At 45.3% G+C, this 22,504-nt stretch overlaps 2 protein-coding genes across 3 annotated transcripts in view; both read left to right on the top strand.

Annotated features, from left to right (window-relative positions):
* The window catches only part of LOC308481346 (DGAT1/2-independent enzyme synthesizing storage lipids-like), a 203,987-nt gene that overhangs the window by 33,357 nt on the left and 148,126 nt on the right, over positions 1 to 22,504 (top strand). The gene's annotated exons all lie outside the window — the stretch shown is intronic.
* The window catches only part of XKR4 (XK related 4), a 145,792-nt gene that overhangs the window by 46,365 nt on the left and 76,923 nt on the right, over positions 1 to 22,504 (top strand). The window contains exon 2 of one of the 2 annotated variants that reach the window (XM_081013380.1): positions 7,966 to 8,007. The exons of the other annotated variant lie outside the window; for it this stretch is intronic. Coding sequence (XP_080869506.1) covers positions 7,966 to 8,007 — 42 coding nt within the window. The remainder of the gene's footprint in view (positions 1 to 7,965; positions 8,008 to 22,504) is intronic. 2 annotated transcript variants of the gene reach the window in all.

The following is a 22,504-nucleotide window of genomic DNA, read 5'->3' as shown; positions in this document are numbered from 1 at the left end:
GGTTTCTATGGAAGCCGCCCAGAGGGGCTGGGGAAACCCAGCCAGATGGGCGGGGTACAAATAATAAATTATTATTATTATTATTATTATTATTATTATTATTATTATTCAAGACTCACTGTATTCACTGAGGTTCAGTCACAGTTAAGTGCACCAGAGTTTGAGATCCCATGCACGCTTACCCTCCATAAGTCTAATTGAATGCATCTGGGCATGTTGCCAAAGAAAGATGCACAAAATTAGGTTGTACAATTTAAAGTTATCATGTTCTACTTTACTAGATTATTTTGCATATATATTTAAGTACTGGAATGAAGATGGTGGAAGTGGAACTTGCAAGTTACCTAGCTCTCTCATCCCCACATATTGGTGAACATTAAAAGAAATAGGATTTGTTTTTATCTGTTAATATTGATGAACAAAATGCAATGTTTGATCTCTTTTTGATGGAGAACACTTTCTACTTCTACAAAGGATCAAAGCAGTATCCTCAAAACTTTAGACAGCAAGTCATTCCTTCATGGACACTTGTTCTGTATGCTACATTTACTATGCAGGATCACCATATTTGACGGAGGCTCACAAACAGGATCCTCTGTGTCAGATTTAGGGCGGTGCAGGTGGTTGCCTCGCAAAGGGTGCCAAGACAAGGAGGCACAAAATTTGGAAGATCCATAACTGAGAAGATCCATTTGGGGACACCAAATGGCCTCACACAGGGTGCCATATTACAAAAGATTTCCAAAGTCCGCCTCTTGGATCCTACATGCATATGAATCAAGTAGACCAGGCATAGGCAAACTCGGCCCTCCAGATGTTTTGGGACTACAACTCCCACCATCCCTAGCTAACAGGACCAGTGGTCGGATGATGGGAGTTGTAGTCCCAAAACATCTGGAGGGCTGAGTTTGCCTATGCCTGAAGTAGACATTATGTGGAGAATGAGGAATTGCTGGCGGGTGTAGTGTCTCTCCCTTACACAAAGTGAATAGCCAAATAATAGTTCCATGTTCTCAAATAATCAAGGGCAAGCATATTCTAATAGAAATTGGCATAAGCATTGGATCTGATATTGTCTCTGTGACAGAAGCTGTTACTTAGTTTTGTCTGACTCTCCATTAGATTACCTCTGGTGCTCCTTCAGCTTCAAGGTCAGCCCTACCATTAGGCAACATGCCAAAGAGTATTGGGGCAAAGAGGCAGCCATCCTTCCAAGTCTTCCCACCCCCAGCTATTTTCCTCCATTGGAAGACAAAGCTGTGCATGCAGTGCGAGCTTTACACCGGCCTGCTACCCTCTGGTGTGGTGTATGATGTGGGATAACAGCCAATCCAGTTACCTTCTGCATGTGCTATGAGGGAGGGGTTGCCATCTTGTCCATTGCCTCAGAGAGCAAGATGTCATCATAGGCCAGCCCTCTTCAACCAAGCTAGAACTTTGATCCAGAGGGCCCTTTTACCTATGCAGTCATGCCTGCATCCACATCAATTTTTTTTATAAAAAACAACACAATAAAATCCATACACTATTACTGTTATCATTCAATCACTCTACAATGCACCCTGTTTTACATTTATGAAAGATTAAAAAACTGCTTGTGTTGCAGCACAGAGGAAAGGGAATTGCTGGTTGAGTGTCCCTTTACACCTTTTGGACTGGGATTAGTATCAATCTCCAAGACAATATCTGACCAAGTTGGGAGGAATGGTACAAGAGGAAATGCATAGCAGGGCTAAATCCAATCTGACAGGATGGGCCACTTTTTCTTGCTATGATGCTTTTAAAATGACAAGTATCCATCTCAAGAAAAATGTATCTATCTTTACCATGAATGAATGAATGAATTTATTAATACGGTCACAGACCAGCGTCAACACACACAATATCACAGATCATTAAAAAAAAAATCAAAAATACAGAGGACAATATAAAAAATTAAAATTAATTATTAGCATGCCCCCTGTAATTAACATTTGGGGGTTTGGTCATTATGGGATACCACTTGCTTCCTGCGATTAATTGCAGCCGCACAGAATTTGGCTACATTTAATGTAGTCTTGGGATTCTTGTCCTCTAGCAGTAGTTTTAAACTATGGTGTTCCGATTCTTTCCTGGACTTTTGCAAAACAGGTGTAATAAAAGTCAAATGTATATCCTCATAAAGACGACAACGTAATAGTACATGTGAAGCAGTTTCAACTTCCAACGAGCCACAGGGGCAGACCCGTGCTGTGTATGGTTTACCCTCAAATCTGCCCTGAAGTAAGGCAGAAGGGAGAACGTTGAATCTGGCGAGGGTAAAAGACCGTCTGTATTTGGGCACCTGAAGACCTGACAGATAGTTAGCTGGAGAAAAACCTCTCCCATAGTCCCTTATTGCAGGATGTTTGATCATTTCGCTCATGTGGCATTGTAATTCTACGTCCCAGATATGCTGGCGAATTGTAGTCCTAGCTTTCTCGAAGCCTGTCGCTATCAGGGTCGGCTGTGGGATCCCCAAGCCTTTAAGCTTTTCCAGCAGTGTAGCTTTCCATCTGGATTGGTAGGTATCCAATAAGGTCAAAGGTGCCAGCCCAACCGGGAAGAAAATAAGCTTTAGCCAATAATGGATCTTCAATATCCATATCCGGGTACTGATAGGAATTTGCCCAACCTCCAAACGGACCGCTATGTTGGATACGCAAGAGGGGATCCCCAGCAGGCAGCGGAAAAACTTAGTTTGAAATGCCTCTAAGAGAGTAAGGTTTTTAAAACTGCAGATCTGGGATCCATATAACAATTGTGATAGTATTTTGGCAGCAAACACCTGGGAGGCTGCCGGTATGTAGTGGCCTCCTTTCCCATAGAAGAATCTTATTAACGCTTTGGTAGATCTTTCTGCATTTGCAATAGTATTATTAATCTGAAAGCGCCAGGAGCCCCTTTCCACTTTTTCCACTTTTTTTATCCATCTCAAGAAAAATGTATCTATCTTTACCATAATAATTGATTCATCATAATCTTTGTAGCCATCACCATTAGTGATTTTTTTTGTCATTCACTTTTCCTTTTAAAAGCTAATTCATTATTTTCCTAGTAGAAAATAAAATAAAATCAGTCCAACCCCCCAGAATGTCATCTTTGTTCAGTGTTCTGTCTTTGTACCTAGTATTAACTTTGTATTAAGCATTTTTACTGTCATGATGAAAATAAAAGAGACAAGGAAAGATCCATTTTGCTTTTCTTTCTTTTAAAAACCTTGGCTGGAACAATGTATCCAGTTGTGTATGTTTATTCTCTTTGCCATGGGGTGGATTCTTCAAAAACATTTTTTTTATTTGGCTACATATGCTCAGGACAAAATACACACGCATCCTGTCAATGTGAAATGTATATAACAAAATAGTTTGCTGAGTAGAAGCAGCAGTCCAGTATTTTCCTGGGCACTCCTTCCTAATCCTGCATGTGTGCACCATTCACATTTGAAGGAGGACATGCATTTTATACTGGGGTGAATGTGTATCTAACCAGCAAATGAAAAGTGAGGTCCAAGTTCCTGTAGCTTTTGTAATTGTGTTCTGCACACCATGCAAACATCAGAACCTCTCCAATAAGCACATACACCTCCCCTGCACACAACAGCTGCTCCATTCATTTTTCTGGACTCTGATAATCCGTGTGTTAAATGCAATGTGCACATGTATCTGCTTCCTTTATAGAAAGGTAAAAGCCCTTGTGTTTGCATTGTGACTCCTGTGCCTATTAAAAACCATTACATTGGGTTGATTGATTTAATTGTGCTGTAAAGCTTCTATTTGTTCCTCACAACAAAGAATCCAAGGAATTTCTCTCTCCCCCCCCCCCATGGCCCCTTTATCAGGAGATAATTTTAAGTTGTCAGGCATTTGCCAGTTGAATTATTCACTGTATTGCAGTTTTAACATCTTTAACTTTTGCCCATTAGCGATCATCTCTAGTCTAAAGCATGCTGCAAAACCTAATCCCTCAAGGTTAGATAAAAATATTTTTTCTTTTCATCTTCTTTCAGCTGGAGTTACAGAATAAATGGCAGCAATATCACACGGGACCTATGCACACAAACTGTCATTCTTACTCTTTACCTAGGGACAGCAATTGCTAGATTGAGCTTCTGTGCATGTTTATGTCTCTCTCCTCCCCCCCATCTTGTTGTTTTCCTGTATTTTAATTTCCAGTTCATTTTCCAATTAATTTTGGAAACATAGAATCCTACAGCAGATACAGAAATGTTCTGGAATATGATATTAGTGAACCGAGGTTTTCTGTTATGCATGGACATTCTTAAAACACAAGTAGACAAAAAAGGCTGAATTGAAGTTATGCCATTAATTTTAGAGAGACTTGTATCAACCACATAGTGCTGTAAGGTACTTAATGTTGAGATAATCCCATTATCATGGTACCACTTTGTCAATTGATACTGCTTCAGAGGTCCCTGCTTCAGTTTGGGACACTTTGGAGAGATTCCCATTTAGCTCGGGCAAGCCACATTCACCAGAATCTTTTGTGTGCTCACACCCTAGTATACATCCACTACGCGAGCAGGAACTGAAAGGAAAAGAAGTCATATGTTGCTAATTCCATAATAGCTACAACTGAAGAGGTAGCAGGACCGGGTTCATGTGGTCCAGGAGCACAAATGTTTACCTACACAGAGGTCTCAAGCTAGTAATAGTACATCTGTCTAGACTTTTCTGTGTATAACTTCTGGCATCTCTTTTTAAAATCCAGCATATATAATGATACATGATCAAACAGTATTTAAGAAAGTCTGTAGTTCTGTCAAAACATAATAGTCATTGCAAAGGCAAATATAATGGTGTGGATAAATTGGCCATAATATAACTATGCATATTTGTTACAGCACAAAAATGAGCCAGACTGAATGGGGAAACTAACATTCCAGATATATTTCAGTTTTAATTATTGTATTATTATTTATCAGAGGAGCACTCCTATGTCTCTCAAGGCAGACGGATGCCAGCGATAAAACATAATGTAACATTACAAATACAGCATACATCATATAAAAATAATTAACAAATCATCCGTAAAACAAATACAAATCTGTAAACCACTATTAACAAAAAAAGCATCTAAAAATAAGCCAAGCATGACAATTACACCAAAAGTCATATCAAACAAATCATTAGGGCATTTATAATCTATAAAACAATATTAGCAACATTAATAAAATGGCAACTAAAAAATATAAACTGAGCACTGTTAATACACACACTCCTTCAATGCCCCCATAACTCATAACTTTTCGCTCTGTTCAGTTCATTAAAATACACATAAACTACACATAATTCCCGTTTTTAAGCTAGCTCAGCCAGATGCAGTACTGTCCAGGGTCCTTGGGTAGTGGGCCTTGGAGGAGATGGTGGGACTCTCAGGCCTAGCACCACTGATAAGGAACTTGCCCGCATTGCTCTCGATAATGAGGTAAATTCCCATGTGAAGTTTTAGACAAGCCTGTCTCTTTGGAGTGGTGAGTTGTGGTACACTCAGGGTGGAGACCAACCAGAAGGTCCAACAGTGACTGTACACTCAGGATGCTCTTGCTACATCATAGTCCATCCACTAGCAGCTGCTCCAGCAGCAGTGCATCATCTGTACTTGCTTTCTGTTTTACTTGGCCATGGATGTCCTGAGAATGTCACAGATGGTTTCCTGAGTGATAACTTCAGTCCTTGAGCAATACCATAATGTGGGAGGGGAAGTTATTGGGGTTTTTTAAAAAATGTGTTTTGTGTTGTCTCATTTTGTATTTTTATGTTGTGAGCAGTATTGTGATCTTTGGATGAAAGGCTGTATATATATTTAATAAATAAAACCATGCACAGAATGCCTGTGTTCCCCTTAAGTAGGCAAAATGAGAGAATGTTGAAGCATTCCTTCCTGTACAGACAAACTGTGAGTGGTTGGTGCATGCTGTGGGTTGCACAGCTCAAGTGGTTCCAGTGAGCTGACAGTACAATATATGTGTCAATAAAAGAATGAGAGGAATGGGTAGCTTATACACATGCAAAGTGATACGCTGTGGATGGAGTCATAATGTGGAGAAGGGTGCAAGCCACATACTGTGATGAGTCCTATAAAAACGATTTTTATGTGCTGCTGAGGCAATACATTCTCACCAGTGTGGTCAGTGTTACTAGTATGACCCTCCTAAGTGGTACAAGGATTAATAGGGCTGCTAACAAATGCAGAGTATTTTGTAGTTGTTAGTTTATTTGTTTAAATCACACAATTGCTTTAAGAGCACTGAAGAAGCAATTTGTAATAAATTTTAAAACTCCTCATTAATCAGCATTTGAAAACCACCATTAAGAGACAGTTTTGACATTAACAAGTGCAAATAAACCACCTAGAGTGCAGTGGAGCTGCCAGTTAAACCACTAAATAAACAATAATTCAGATGAAATTTGTATTGTGTTTTTTTTAAGTGTGTATTCCTAAACTCACCATGGAAATAAGTCTGGAAATTCAATGAATTGTTATTCCAGGACTGCCAGTAGAATAAAACGTCTCAAGAGCTCATTAGTAATACATTGATAACAAATGACATAGTTTATTTATACACAATACCTGTGCATTACCAAATTCCAGTGTCAAAAAAAGAATGACACCTCAATTTAAAACAAATTTGCTACAATTAATTAATCCATACAACAGTGCTTAAAATATGAGGATATTGGAATGAAATGTTGCAAAAATATCATTTAGCATTTTTATAAGTTGCGCAGAAAATCTGTTTTTATATACCTGATAGGCACTCACCTGTTGGATTGATAGAAGGTTCTTTTGTGTGAAAAGACAGGCAAAGAGCTTTTCTTTCCTGCAGAAACACTGAACCCTGCCACTGTATATTCATCTACACTCTGTCAATGTAGATCTTACTATTCCCTCAAGCATTCTGCATCTAAACAAAGGCTTCCATTATATCCAGCATCCTCTTCTTGACAAATTGTGCTCCATTTTCCATTGCAACAAAGTTTTTCTAGGCTCATTCAGTCTTTCAAACATTGTCAGACATGGATGGCACTGCAGTCACTTTGCTGCTGCCACCCCCCTCTCTCCTTGTCCTCCCATCTATTTTACTGGAGCATCTAGGCCTTTTGCTTTGTGCCCTGTGGTCACTTGCTAGATTCATATGAATGCGATAGGGTGGTATATAAATGCTCTAGCTTATACTAGAGCATTTAAGGTGGTAGGTGGCCACTAGCTTGGCTCCTATTTAAGCGGCTCTGCTGCCTTTCCACCCCTAAACCAGCTATTAGGGGGCCCAGCTGGGAGGGTGGGATATGACAGCAGTGCTGGGTGAGGCCAGTGAGCCATCAGGCCTTTGGCCAGTGCCCATCCTGGCTGACCCAGGCTTGAGCACAAATACATAGCTCCTATGTAGCAGAAATGTAAGACTATAGAGCTATTATGCTGGAAATGCACCATACAAACTGTGCAGTGGCACACATTTGTATCCTACCTACGATGTCAAATTCACAGACACCATTTCTGGGAAAACAAGAGGAGAAGGGTGGGTGTACACCATGAATTGCAGGTGTCCACAAGTGCAAGAAGTCCATCAACAGAGGAAAGGATTAGGTTGTGCTGAGGAAGGATTTGCATAGATGACATCTGGCCACCTCCTATTACACCAGGCATAGGCAAACTCTGGCCCTCCAGATGTTTGGGACTACAATTCCTATCATCCCTAGCTAACAGGACCAGTGGTCAGGGATGATGGGAATTGTGGTCTCAAACATCTGGAGGGCCAGAGTTTGCTTATGCCTGCATCACACTATTTCCAACAGAACCTTTGCCCCACCCTCCTCTCCAGTCTGTGATTGGGTAAGGTAGAGATTGACTAGGTAGGTGTGGGAGCAGAGTGGCATAGTTTCATGCCACACAATTTGATATATGTGCTCTGTTCCCCTGCTGCAGCTTATACATGCCTGGGGTTGGGACATCACTGCTACTACACAGGTTTGTCTTTATCCATCCTCTCTTGGTGCCTCGGAACTTTTAAAAGGACAAGAACCAACTCTGGGTGAAGACCTGGCAGCCCTACTGCTGTGCCACAATGTAGAATATACAGTCACCAGGAACCTCTGAGAAAACAGCATCCGTGCACTGGTAATGAACTACACAGGACATGGGGAAGGGTGGGTTGGGAACACTGGGCAGAATCAAATACAAAGCTATAAGGAGATACTTTGTATTGCCTTAGATAATTTGTCCATCTGGTTCTTTACTGGCTGGCTGAAGATCAAAATGTCTCAGCGGGCATGCACTGTGCTTTTATGTGTGAACTGGACAACTGGTGCTTGAAATTTTGCATCTTGAAGTCTGTGCCTTTTTGAAATGAACCCAAGAATGTTTCATAGGTTATACAATTCCCTAAAGGATGCTCAAACTAAAAGCAATGCAGATTTCACTCCCACAGGTCACTTTTAATTTGGATGCATCAGTGAACACAGCTGCCATAATTAGAGTCAAATTTCTGATCTGCTCCAGTACATGGTACCAGTGTGCAGGATGTATAAACATAGCTGGCAGGCTGGCAGGTTCCATTACATAATGAACCATATATCGCCTAAGGCATGTAACAAGGATGCTGCTGACCCTGCACTGGAAAATTAACAACCAAATTACTTAAATATATTTCTTTTGCTAGTAGACTCACTGCATCTAACAGTTGTAAGTATATAGCCTGCTTCCCCTACCTTGACCTACAAACTGACCTTGGTGATCAATTGAGGTACTGTTATTTTAATATGTGTGATATATATCCTATCAGTCTGTATCACTAGAAAATAGTCTTTGATTGTAAAGATACTGTACTACCAAGATTAGAGTGTGGTTTCAAACTGCTACATAATCATTGTTCAACTTTGCCCATGCAAAGTGCTTCACAATCCGTTCTTCAAGGCAGGCTACTAAGAACCACCTCAGAGCTTATGCATTAGGTCACCCTCTGGGATGATCTCACACATAATTTTGGTAAAAGTGTAATGTTTGAAACATCTTTTGTTATAGCCACTTTACAAAGGAGAAACAGAGTATGAGAGAAAGCAACACATATTGAGTCCAGCAGTGAATCTGTGGTAGAACTTGCAAGTCTAAGTCATTATCTACAGCAGCATTTGGGATATTGTCTGTATCTTTGAAAGCACAAGCATGTTCTGATCCAGCCAGTAACTGCAGGCAGATAAGGTGGGGGGGGGGGGGGAAGCAATATTCAATGTGCACACAGAAGTCACTTATCCACAAAGACTTGTCCTATAACAGAAAACAGGGGAGGGGATATCTCTTTACATGCTCAGAAATGCCCTCTCTACCATGAAAATGGGTTGCTGTCATGTGAAGAAGCACTGTGTGCTCATTAAAGCACAAACAGGAGTTGAGGTATCAGCTGTAGGCATCCAGAAGGGTGGAAAGTGTGTTGTAATAGAAGGCCATCATCATCATTACTTTTATTATTATTTAGGATTAGTGTGTGTTTTTTTACCAGAATGTACCACAATAAATTATATTCTTAGTTTCTTCTTTTTTTTACCTTTTGGTTTTGTTTGGTTTTGTTTTATTAAAGATTTTCTTGTTTTACAGAAGTATGTGTAATGTCTCTCTTTCCATGTAACAGTTTCATTTATGTACTTACAAGCATTACAGATATTTGTTTGGATAACAGTTGTCATCCCCCCCACTCCATTGTATATATCGCCATTTAAATAAATATTTTCATTAAATTCATATCAGTTACTTGCATCATGTACTTGTTTTCACAATAATCCTATATTTTCTTTTTCTTTGTACCTACATCATTGGGGAAGCTTTTCTTGCCAAAATATATAAGCATGTCTTTCTATAGTGTTCTTCATAGCTGTATTACTATCAAAAGTGGACTTCAGTTCCTGTCCTTTGAATCCATAGACTGTGTGGGTTCATCCACATTTACCTCCACCGCCCCCAACACTTCTGTGCCCAGGTCTTAATTTTAAAGTGCCGTGTCTGAGCACATTTTTTTTTTGCCCCACCACTTTCCCCAGGAAAACCCACTCTTTAACACTGAATCAGGGAAAAACAGCAATTCATTTTTTTCACAGATTGCGGGAAAAGGTGACAGCAAGCTATGAGAATAGCTGAATACATCTAATTCTTTTTTTGCTGTTTTGGCAGACCAGCTTCATCCTTAGAGTAAGGGTGTTAATTAGACTGCAATCCCATCCCCACTTCCCCCTGGAGTGAGCCTCATCAAAGGGTGGGCTATCACATAGAGGAACCTAGGGAACGAGTCCATATGCTTGCTGGTTTCCCCTTAGAATATTTTGATTCTGTTGAGATGCAAAAGCAGCAAAATACTCTGAGATACTCCTACAATTAACAACAACAAAATTATTAATTTGTAGAACTGTCTGGACAAAATAATTTATACTTTCTTTACACCAAGCACTTAGGTAAGGGTACCCCTGACCGTTAGGTCCCGTCGCAGATGACTCTGGGGTTGCACACTCATCTCGCTCTATAGGCCAAGGGAGCCGGCATTTGTTCGCAGACAGCTGCCGGGTCATGTGGCCAGCATGACTAAGCTGCTTCTGGCGAACCAGAGCAACGCACAGAAAAGCCATTTACCTTCCTGCCGGAGTGGTACCTATTTATCTACTTGCACTTTGACATGCTTTTGAACTGCTAAGTGGGCAGGAGCTGGAACCGAACAACGGGAGCTCACCCCGTCGTGGGGATTCGAACCACCAACCTTCTGATCGGCCAGCCCTAGGTTCTGCGGTTTAGACACCAAGCACTTAGTTTGGCTCATATTATGGTGTTGCAATACCTTCATTGTTACTGACAGTACATGTTCATTTCCCTTCTCTCTTTGGCCAAATATTTATTGAGCTTCAAATACCTGAAAGACCTTAGAAATCATAGCAGAACAGTAATCAGTGTTTATATATTTTTAAAAAAATTGTTTCCATGGTACACAGATCTTACATTTCCATGTAGAATTCATTGTTCAAAAAAGTACAAGTAACTAGTTATTCATCTACAAAAAAATATTATGAGTGATGCAATATGAGAGGCAGACCACAGAGGGACAGCTTGAAAGTGTGTGGTGAGGGTGGTAGGGAGCAACAGGATCAGCTGCAGGGGCAAGAGGGAAGGAAAAGGGCTAGTAAATATGTGTAGTGATCTCTGTGCGTGCACAGAACTGAAGCTATACATAAATCGATTGTCTATTTATTTATTTACAAAATTCCCCAATAATCTCCATAGTACACAAAGCAAAAAATAAGCTGTCAGGGGTTCAGGAGCAGAGGCAAGGGCAAGGGAGGAAACAGAGAGCGAGGGAGAGGAGGCAGAAGAAAAGATGAGTGATGACGACGACCCGAGATCTCCGAGTCTTTCCAGTGAATCAGAAGATTCACAGAAAGGAGCACCAGTGGCCAGGGCAAGGGGGGAGCCTAGGGGGACACCCCAGGAAGATAGAGCCAGAGGGGACTCAGAGGGGAGCAGTTGGAAATCAGGACCAGCGTCACCGCCAGAGAGCAGGGAAGAGGAAGGGCGCCAGGGATCAAGCGCTGGCAGCTCACAACAGGGGGGAGGGCACGAGTCAGGAGTGGCCACACCTCCATCGGGGAGCGAAGAAACGGTCAGACGGAAGGTGGAAGGTTGGGCGCGCGTGCCAAGTTCAAATGCACAGGAAGGTGGCGCAGTAGGCAGCCCGGAAAGGGAGCCAGGTCCTAAAGCCCGCCGAAAGGAGGGAGAAGAGTCAGGGGGGTCAGCGTCAGCGTCAGAGGAATCCAGGAAGGAAGAGACCCCGGGGGGCAGAGGGACCCAGAGAAGAACAGTCAGGCGGAAAAGGTGGAGCAAGGCTAGGATATTAAGTTGGTGTACAAGGGGCGGAGACGCAGATGGAGCTTCGCCGATCTAACCATGAGACGTAGAGTTGCACGCAGCAGCTTGAGAATGGAAACTGTAACTCAATAAAGACTTTTATTTAATGATCGCTGGCTAGCGTGATCCTCTGTGAGCTAGGATCTGGAAGCAGCTCTGACAGTAAGCTCCATCTCCTAATTGTGGGCATCTACGTCCTCGCGGAGAGGAGAGAAAGCGGGTGCCTACTAGCGAGCTCACGAACGGCAGACAACATGACGGCCGAACAGCAGATAGTGGAACTCAGAGAAGCAGTGACACGACTGAATGCCGAGGCTCTTGCATCCAGGAAGAGAGAGGAGGACGCAGCTGCCGCCTACAGGGATCTCCAGGTCAGGTTGGAAGTGCTTACGAAGCAAGGGCAACTGACACCCAAACCGGAGGGGATTGGGTTGGGGAGACGAACAGGCGGTCTGGTCTCTCACTTCGATGGGAATTTGCAACAGTACCCCAACTTTAGAGCAGATGTAATGTGTGCACTGCAACTGCTGAACAAAGACTTTAGAGATGAGCAAGAGAAGGTGGGATTCATCATGTCCCATTTGCATGGAGATGCTAAAGCATGGCTGCGCAATTTGTGGAGAGATAAGGATCCGGCGCTCCAAAATGCGGATGCCTTTATTAAAGCGATGGATGGGTGCTTTTTATCAAGCATTGACGTGGATCTTGCTCGGCAGGAGATACATGGACTGAAGCAAGGGAGGGCCAGCGTAAGGCAGTACCATGCCCGCTTTTTCGCTTTGGTCAGTGCCCTGGAATGGGACAGAGATTCGGCTCCTGTAAGAGACCTGTTTTGGGAGGGATTGCACGGCTCGGTTAAAGATGAAATTGCGAGGGGGGAGAGACCCCGGACCACGCAGGAGATCGTTCAGAGGGCGCTGGCGGTGGGGGTGCGGCTGGAAGGACGTCCGTGGAGCAGGGACGAAGGGCGTGGAGGGCGCGAACCAGCCAGGGGCTCCTCCTTCCTTCCCAGAGAAGCAGCGCGTGCGCAATCCACGCCTCCGCCAGGAGGAGGAGCGGAACCTATGGAGGTTGGAGGTGCAAGGGCTCAGTCAGCAACCAGAGCCCTAGCACCGGCAGCAGTGAAAGCGAAGCCTCCTAGAGGGAACAGGAAGTGTTACATCTGCGATGATCCACAGCATATGGCGAAAGAGTGTCCCCAGAGGCTCCACAAGCACACTGCAGCCTCAGCAATGGTAACTGCAGCAACGCAGCAAGGACAACCACAGCAGGGAAACGAAGGAGTCTGGTTGGAAGAAGAGGCACTGGGGCCCAGCCAGACGTGTCAGTGAAGCAGTCCCCAGAGATTTTACAGCCCATGGACCCCCTCCCGCCCAAACCGGTAGTGAAGCTCACCGCGTCGCTCCAGCTGCCCAATGGAATCACCATGGACGTGCCGATCACCATTGACTCCGGAAGCAATGCGGACTTTATAGGGCAGGACTTTGTCGACCGGCATGCTATACAGTTGCTGCCTGCCACGCTGCCCCTGCAGGTTGTCACGGTGGATGGCAGGGAGCTGCTAGGGGGGCAAGTGGTGAAGCAGACGCCACCAATGGTGATGCGACTTGGGAATCACAGGGAAATCATCAGCTTCAATGTCACTCAACTATCGGACACGCCCATTGTATTGGGCATGAGTTGGCTGGACAAGCACAGCCCGACGCTGGCTTGGTACCAGAGGCAGCTGACCTTCGGCTCTTCCTTTTGCGCTGAACACTGCATCGTGCCCAGGCAGGAAGGAGGGGAAGAGGAGTCACAGCTGCAGCTAGGCACGCTGCAAGCGGTTCCCCACAAGTACGCAGAATTTTTGGAGGTTTTCTGCGAGAAAGAGGCAGACAGGCTACCCCCCCACAGACCATATGACTGCAAAATTGACCTGCTGCCGGGGGCGGCGCTGCCCAAAGGGAAGCTGTATTCCATGTCTGAGGACGAACTGCAGGAACTCAAAGAGTTCATAGATCATAATTTGGAGCGCGGTTTCATCCGAGAGTCCAAGGCAGCGGGAGGCAGTCCGGTATTCTTTGTTAAGAAGCGGGACACGCCCCAAAAAAGACTTGTAGTGGACTTTCGCATCTTGAACAGTGTGACCAAGCCATCGGACTTCCCCATGCCCCGAATCGACGACCTCCTCGCAAAGGTACGGAAGGGCAGAGTGTTCACCAAGTTGGACCTGCGAGGGGCATACAACCTCATTCGCATGCGGGAGGGAGATGAGTGGAAGACAGCCATGTTCACGCCCCTGGGCACCTACGAATATAGAGTTATGCCTTTTGGATTGCAAAATGGCTCCCACGTTTTTCAAGCTTTCATGCATCACGTGTTGGCGGGGCTCCTCTACAAGACGTGCGTCTGTTTCTTGGATGACATCCTGATCTTTTCGGAATCGCAGCAGGAGCATGACAGACACGTCAAGGAAGTGCTGAGCAGGCTACAGCAACATAGGCTTTACGCCAAGCTGGAGAAGTGCCAATTCGACGTGACCGAGGTGGATTTCCTGGGCTACAAGTTGTCTGATAAAGGGCTCGCCATGGACAGCGCCAAGGTCCGAGCAGTGTTGGATTGGAAAAGCCCACGCAACCGGAAGGAGGTCCAACGGTTTGTCGGCTTCGCGAACTTCTATCGCAAGTTTATCAAAGGCTTTGCGATGCAGACAGCGGCCATCACGGACACGCTCAGCTCCAAGAAAAAGAAGTTCATCTGGACAGAGCAGGCGGAGCAGTCCTTTCAGGCACTCAAGCGTCTCTTCGCGTCGGAAGAGCAGCTGCTTCATGTCAACCCCAGCAGGCCGATGAGGGTGGAGACAGACGCTTCGGACAGAGCCGTGGGAGCAGTCCTGCTGCAGAAAGACCCGCAGGGGGTTTGGAGGCCGGGAGCGTTTTACTCAAGGAAGCTCAGCAAGTCCGAACAGAACTACACCATCTGGGACAGGGAGTTGCTGGCCATTCATGCAGCGTTCAAAGCGTGGAGGCACTTCCTGATCGGCGCCAAGCACACGGTGCAGGTCTGCACGGACCACAAGAATCTAGAGCACTGGCGCACGGCACAGTTCCTGAACCAGAGGCAGATACGTTGGGCTGAGTTCTTTGCGAATTTCGACTTCCGAATAGAGTATGTCCCGGGGGACACCAACATCATGGCGGATGCTCTCTCCCGTAAGCCACAGTATCTGGAGGAGGCAACGCCAGCGGCCGCCATGCACATCTTCGCACCGACAGTGTGGGCGTGCGCGGCGGCAACAGTTGACCTGGATGCGGTGCGACGAGCGTTGCAGGATGACTCCTTCGCGCAAGCAAAGATGGCAGAGGTGCACAGGGGCACGGCAGCGACCGACGAGTTCCAGCTGCGAGATGGTTTGCTCATCCGTAAAGGGGCCATCTACGTGCCGGGAGACGAACTTCGCGCCAAGGTACTGCAGCAGCTGCACGACGCGCCCACTGCCGGGCACTTTGGCAAGGAGAAGACGGTGGAATTAGTAGCCAGAGACTTCTGGTGGCCCGGAATGAGAGGGGAAGTCGCGGACTACGTGGCGAGGTGTGACACCTGCCAGAGGGCCAAACCAGTGCACAGACCGCCGGCCGGACTGCTGGAACCGCTGCAAACTCCGTTCGAGCCATGGGAGAGAGTGGCCCTGGACTTTGTCACGGATCTGCCCAGCTCGAGGGGCAAGACGGCTGTGCTGGTGGTGGTGGATTTGTTCTCCAAGATGGCACATTTCATTCCGTGTGCGAAGGTGGCCACGGCAGAACAAACCGCCAAGCTGTTCATAGACCACGTGTTCAAGGTTCACGGTCTGCCGCGGTCTATTCTGTCCGACCGAGGGCGACAGTTCATCTCGAACTTCTGGCAGAGGCTGATGGGCTTCCTGAACGTCAAGATCAACCTGGCGTCGGCTAGACACCCGCAGACCAACGGGCAAGCGGAGCGGGTCAATGCCATCATGCAGCAGTACCTGAGATGTTATGCGAATCAACAGCCTGCGACGTGGGTGGATTACCTGCCTCTCGCCGAGTTCGCCTACAACAACACGAAGCACGTGTCCACGGGGGTCACGCCGTTCTTCGCCAACAACGGGAGGCACCCTAGAACCTTCCCGGGACTGGAAAGAATGGGGGAGGGGGAGCCGCAGACAGCAGATGCGTTCGCGTCGGAGTTGCAGGAGGTCCACGATCAGCTGCGGCGGCACCTGGAGCTGGCTAAACACGCATACAAGGTACAAGCGGACAAACACAGAAGGGTTGGCGAAGAGATCCATGTGGGAGACTGGGTCTGGTTAGCAGCCCACGCAGTGCCGGCCAGGTCGTTGGCGAAGAAGAAACTAGGGCATAAACAACTGGGGCCCTACCAAGTCGAAGAACAGGTCAACCCGGTGGCTTTCAGGCTGGCTCTTCCGGAGGGTTCCAGAATGCATCCGGTGTTCCACAGATCGGTGCTCACTCCCTACAAGGCACCTCACAGGTTTCAGGAACCAGGAACGGCACCGAGTCCGCGCCGAGAGAGAACCGGGCAGGGGGGAGTGGCACGGGAGGAGCGCATCAACGAAGTCACGGAGATTTTGGACTCCAGATGGGGGGTAGAGGGGGTAGAATACCTTCTCGCCAAGGAGGGCACCCCGGCCAGTGCCAACAGCTGGGTGCCGGGCTACGCTTTAGACGAACCTCTGCTCAAAGAAGAGTTTCATGCCCTCTTCCCACATAGGCCAATGCCAGCAGACTTTTTCGACGACTGGCTTTTCACGCCCACGCTTTCAGCCAGCACGTTCCGGGGGTTCGACTCGGACGAGGAACCGACACGAGACGCCCGTTCCCCGGAGGGGTCACCCTCGGGATCTGCTTCAGAACCCTCGTATTGGTGGGATGATCGACCAGAGGAGCAGTTCCGCAGAAGGTGGCTGGAGGGTCCAGGACGAGCAACGTCTCCAGAAGGCAACGAGGGAGAGACGGACATGGACGTTTTCGGGGACGACCCGGGTTTCGAGCACGGCGGCACAGAGATGGAAGCGGAGGTGACCGTCGTCAACGAGAGCAGGGAGGAAGAACCGGAAGACTTCGGAGGGCGGCCCGCCACGGGAAGCGAACTGTATCCGACATTCGTCCCCCTGACACGGCAGCACCCAGATCCCGCACCGGAAGGAGGGGAGGGGGGAAGAGGGGGCTTCGAGGGGGGGATGGATGTCAGGGGTTCAGGAGCAGAGGCAAGGGCAAGGGAGGAAACAGAGAGCGAGGGAGAGGAGGCAGAAGAAAAGATGAGTGATGACGACGACCCGAGATCTCCGAGTCTTTCCAGTGAATCAGAAGATTCACAGAAAGGAGCACCAGTGGCCAGGGCAAGGGGGGAGCCTAGGGGGACACCCCAGGAAGATAGAGCCAGAGGGGACTCAGAGGGGAGCAGTTGGAAATCAGGACCAGCGTCACCGCCAGAGAGCAGGGAAGAGGAAGGGCGCCAGGGATCAAGCGCTGGCAGCTCACAACAGGGGGGAGGGCACGAGTCAGGAGTGGCCACACCTCCATCGGGGAGCGAAGAAACGGTCAGACGGAAGGTGGAAGGTTGGGCGCGCGTGCCAAGTTCAAATGCACAGGAAGGTGGCGCAGTAGGCAGCCCGGAAAGGGAGCCAGGTCCTAAAGCCCGCCGAAAGGAGGGAGAAGAGTCAGGGGGGTCAGCGTCAGCGTCAGAGGAATCCAGGAAGGAAGAGACCCCGGGGGGCAGAGGGACCCAGAGAAGAACAGTCAGGCGGAAAAGGTGGAGCAAGGCTAGGATATTAAGTTGGTGTACAAGGGGCGGAGACGCAGATGGAGCTTCGCCGATCTAACCATGAGACGTAGAGTTGCACGCAGCAGCTTGAGAATGGAAACTGTAACTCAATAAAGACTTTTATTTAATGATCGCTGGCTAGCGTGATCCTCTGTGAGCTAGGATCTGGAAGCAGCTCTGACATAAGCATTCAGTGAAATGAACAGAATCAAACATAAAGCACTAAAAAGAAATAAGTATTATAAGCAGCAAAAATTTAACTAGCTGGTAGAAAAGATGATGAAGGCTGCAATCCTAATGTGAAGCTTGATGAATTACAAAGGCAATTTAACTTCCTCATTCAGAGCCCTGCTGACAAGGTGAAACTGAAGGCACAGAAATGGTCTTCATTCCTTCCTCCATTTCTGGCTTGGCCATTTGCCCTCCCATTGGAAACAATGGAAGGAAAAATGAGGAAGAGTTTTAGATACATTTAAAAGTATGCCTAAATTTTCTCCAAGTTTAGGTGTGTGTCCCAGGGAACTGGAAGGCCTGGAAATCCTTTGGACCACAACTGCTCCCCAACATGCCCCCTTTTTTGGCCCTTCTGCTGCCAAGGATCCATTAGTTGGGCCAGAGATTCAAAGAGGCAAGTGGTGTCAGAAAGGACTTCTGTCTCTAATGTCAAAGAGGCCTATCTGATATATCCTATGGCCACTGGAAAAGACTCTTCTGATCCTACCTCTTAAAGAGATGGTGCAGTGAGCATAGCCTTCCCACAAATGTCAAAGAACAGGACGATTTATCTTACTGACGGGATAATCAGCATCCCCCAAGAGTGCTTGCAATTATCTTCTTGAGCACTTTGCAGCTTGGGTTTCTTGCAATGATGAGTCATCAGGTAGCCTAAGCCTGTGAAATGAAAAAACACCAGACCTAGAGTGGAACCTCTCACTTAATGTAAATTTTCATGCTTTTGCAGATGCAAACCTTTACATAATTTTTAGCATCAATATGCACAGACATTTTTCTTAAGCTTCATATAATGTTCTTGAGCTTCTCATATAATATGAGGTTGCAACCACACACAAAAATTCTAGAGATTTGTTTTATTTTAACAAAACCATAAAGACTTTCTGAGGGATCGGACACAAACAGTGAGGATTGGGCCTGTTACATCTACCTCCCTGAAGCTCAGCACTGGCACCCCACAGGGATGTGTGCTGAGTCCCTACCTGTACTTGTTGTATACATATGACTGTATTTCATCTGATCCATCCACCGCAATTATTAAGTTTGCAGATGATACTACCAAAATGGGTCTAATTACAGGTGGAGATGAATCAGTGTACGGGGGGAGGTTCAAAAAATATTGACATGGTGCCAAGAGAATAACTTGCACCTAAATATTAGCAAGACAAAGGAGATGGTGTTGGACTTTTGGAGGAAGAGAGGGGAACTAGCCCCGTTGTATATCGGGGGGCGGGGAGGGTTGTGTGGAGAGAGTCTCTTTCTTTAAATTCCTGGGAGTTTACCTTAGTGAAGAACTCACTTGAAAAAACAATATAACTCAGGTGGTTAGGAAGGCCCAACAGAGACTCCATTTCCTCAGGGTCTTGTGAAAGAACAATGTTAAACAACAATTGATGACCTCCTTCTACCGGTCCACAATACAAAGTGTCCTCTCATATTGTATCAAAGTGTGGTACGTTAGTTTGACAGCCACGGACAGAGTCTTTACAGAGGGTGGTGAACACAGCACTGTTCCCTGAGCCCACTAGATGGCATCACAAGGATCATTGCCTTAGGAGAGCGAGAAAAATTAGGAGGGACGATTCACACCCCGGCCAGGACCTCTTTAATCTTCTACCCTCAGGCAAGAGATATAAAAGTATAATCAGTCGTAGCAACATGCTAAAAAACAGTTTCTATCCGTGGGCTGTTAGGCTGCTGAACAGAAAATAATATAGTGCAACTGACTTTCAGGGTTGGTGTGTTGTGCGACAAGCACACAGAGTGCAATGCGATTGAGTGTATGTGGGGGGAGGGGAGGCTCGGTTAATTTCATTGTACATTGACAATAAAGGTATTATTGTTATTATAATAAATTTGGTAGGACCATTTTCAAGTTTGATATACTGGGTGGCACATGTCCAAAATATTTCACATCTTTTGTTATCTTCTCTCATAATTTGCATTTGGACTTTAGTATCTCTTAGATTAGTTTCAGTAGAATGGAATTCTCAGTATGTTAATGACTGTTGTACAACTTGCAGAATGGAATATCTTGTGGAGTAACAAATATTACTGATATTGAAATTCAAGGGCTGCTGTACTAATAACTAACCAAGTTAACATTAATGCAGATAGGGAACTCTTCTTCATCCCAAGGGCTGCATTCTCTTGTGGGCAATCTTCTGTGGGCTGCAGGTGTGCCAATTCTAGGGGGCAGAGGCGTCACCAGCCCCCTCAATATTCCTAACAGGGACTCAGCTCCTCTATTACTGAGGGGACGGAGAAGGCCAAACACAGTGCAGCATCAAAGGCATGCTCCTCCTGAGCATGAGAGAGAAGAAGCAGTGGCCACTGAAGCTGTGCACACAACATGCCACTGTGCCCCCCCCCCCAATCTTTGGCCCAAGTCAGCACCCCTAGTGGGCTGCATGCCAGAGCTGGCTGAGTACCAAGCTGAAAAGTGGACAAAGCAATGGATGTGATTGTTAACTTTTGTTTAGTCCCCTTCATTCCAATCATGCAAAAGCCAGATGTTTCTACACCTCTGCACACCTTTACACACTATTATTTATTTATATGCCATCACTGCGAAGTTCCCTTGTGTAACCTTTTTTCTTTTCTGAAGTTGTTGCTGATTTCTTGTTGTCTGATCTTGTGGTGTTTAGTGTCACTGGCTTTGGCCGCAATAAACTTGAAACAGATTTATATGCCATATACGTTACTGAAGTGTTAACTGCTTAGTAATTTGCTTTTTAATTTCATATAGTAAATATTTTAGGTTTCCATATTTTGCTTTATTATTTTATTGCTGTTGCAGACTGATCTGAGTGACATTTTATTGAGCATATGTAATGTATAAATTCTAAATGTGGTTTCAATGATTTTGCACTCGTTCTTTTAGGTTGGACCTAATTGCTTTAGTCAAGCTGTGTTAGCAGGTCCAAATAAGAAAAAAAAGGGGGAAAGGTGATATTCCATAGCTATGTTCCAAGGGTATCCTTTGTATTTTCCATTGAGAGTGCCAATACTGTCCCCTGAGATGCAAAGTGACAGGGCTCCAGCTGTGTTACTTGGCTGTGGGTTCTGTTAAAATTGCATGTAAATGCTTTGACCCTTCAGCTTGTAATATGCCAAGTCAAGCTGCGATTTTTAGTACAGGATATTTCCTAGTATAAGACCGGCATTTCTTCTTGTTTAATGAAATTGCTGTGTCTTAAACTATTTTAATAAACCTCAAGGGCTTCATGGTTGGATATTGTGTGCAATCATGTGTCAACTGACGCAGAATTGGAAAGCTGTAATAATTTTTTTTCTCTAAACAGTAAAAAAAATTAAGTGGTAGCACTAGGTTACAGTTCAAAGAGAAATGGTTGAATCTGATGTTGCTGTACAGTGGTACCTTGGGTTAAGTACTTAATTTGTTCCAGAGGTCCGTTCTTAACCTGAAACTGTTCTTAACCTGAAGACCACTTTAGCTAATGGAGCCTCCTGCTGCCGCCACGCCACCGAAGCACGATTTCTGTTCTCATCCTGAAGCAAAGTTCTTAACCTGAAGCACTATTTCTGGGTTAGCGGAGTCTGTAACCTGAAGCGTATGTAACCTGAAGCATATGTAACCCAAGGTACCACTGTACGTTACATATATATTATTATGATAACCCAGTGCATTTTGAACAATGGTATTCTCTGAAAAATGTCTTTGTATCATGATGGACAGACCAGATTCCTATTTTATGTATGGCTTCTATCTTACCGGTATCTCATGAGTACTACTCAAAATGCATTAAATAAAGCATAAACACAACTTCAGATTCTATGCCCGTTTCTCAAAACTCAATATCCCCATTGGATTATGATTTGCAATGTTGACATCTTTTATTTCACTGTGAGTATACACAAACCCCTTCGTTTATTTCAGTTTGCCCAATTTAGAAGTGTCCCAAGCAAAGCCTAAAACTGGCATTCAAAAGCAATGATTTTTGGAATAGTAGAAAGTGCCTGGATGGGGAGTCCTCATGGGCAGGTAGTTTCCCTTTCCTGGTATAAATGTTGAATAAATGCATTTGTTTAAAAAAATATATTTTAAGGCAAATGTTTCCCACTGACAGAAACAAATGGAATATCAACCATAGATCCAGTAACAGTAAAAGAGGGAGAATATCATTTTATTGCCAAACAAGTTCTCCCTATGAAAGGGTACCAGATTGTGTGCAAAACACTATCTGATTTTCTAAGATCCAAACAAAGCCAATATATTACAAAGTTGTCACTGTTATATTACAGATAACAGATTTTCTCACACTTATTCTGTGTTGAGATTCCTGCCGAAATATCAGCATGAAGCTCTTCCCTGAGGAATGCATTCAATAGGCAATATAATATATATATAATGAGTGCTACAGATTGATAGCCGCAAGTAGTTTGAAAACAGAAGACAATGAATTCTTTCCTTCAAGCATAGAATGCTAAATCAGGCAGATATGGCTTTAGAATATGATTACTTTTTAAACTGCTGATGGAATCACATATTTTGAATTTATACCTTATCTCTTTCTACTTGTCTGCTTTTTTAACCCTACTTTTA

Source organism: Podarcis pityusensis (assembly GCF_964106645.2).
Source record: "Podarcis pityusensis genome assembly, chromosome: 7".
Classification (NCBI taxonomy): domain Eukaryota; kingdom Metazoa; phylum Chordata; class Lepidosauria; order Squamata; family Lacertidae; genus Podarcis; species Podarcis pityusensis.
The sequence above is the reverse complement of the archived record's forward strand: the minus strand, read 5'-3'. Positions and strand labels throughout refer to the sequence as shown.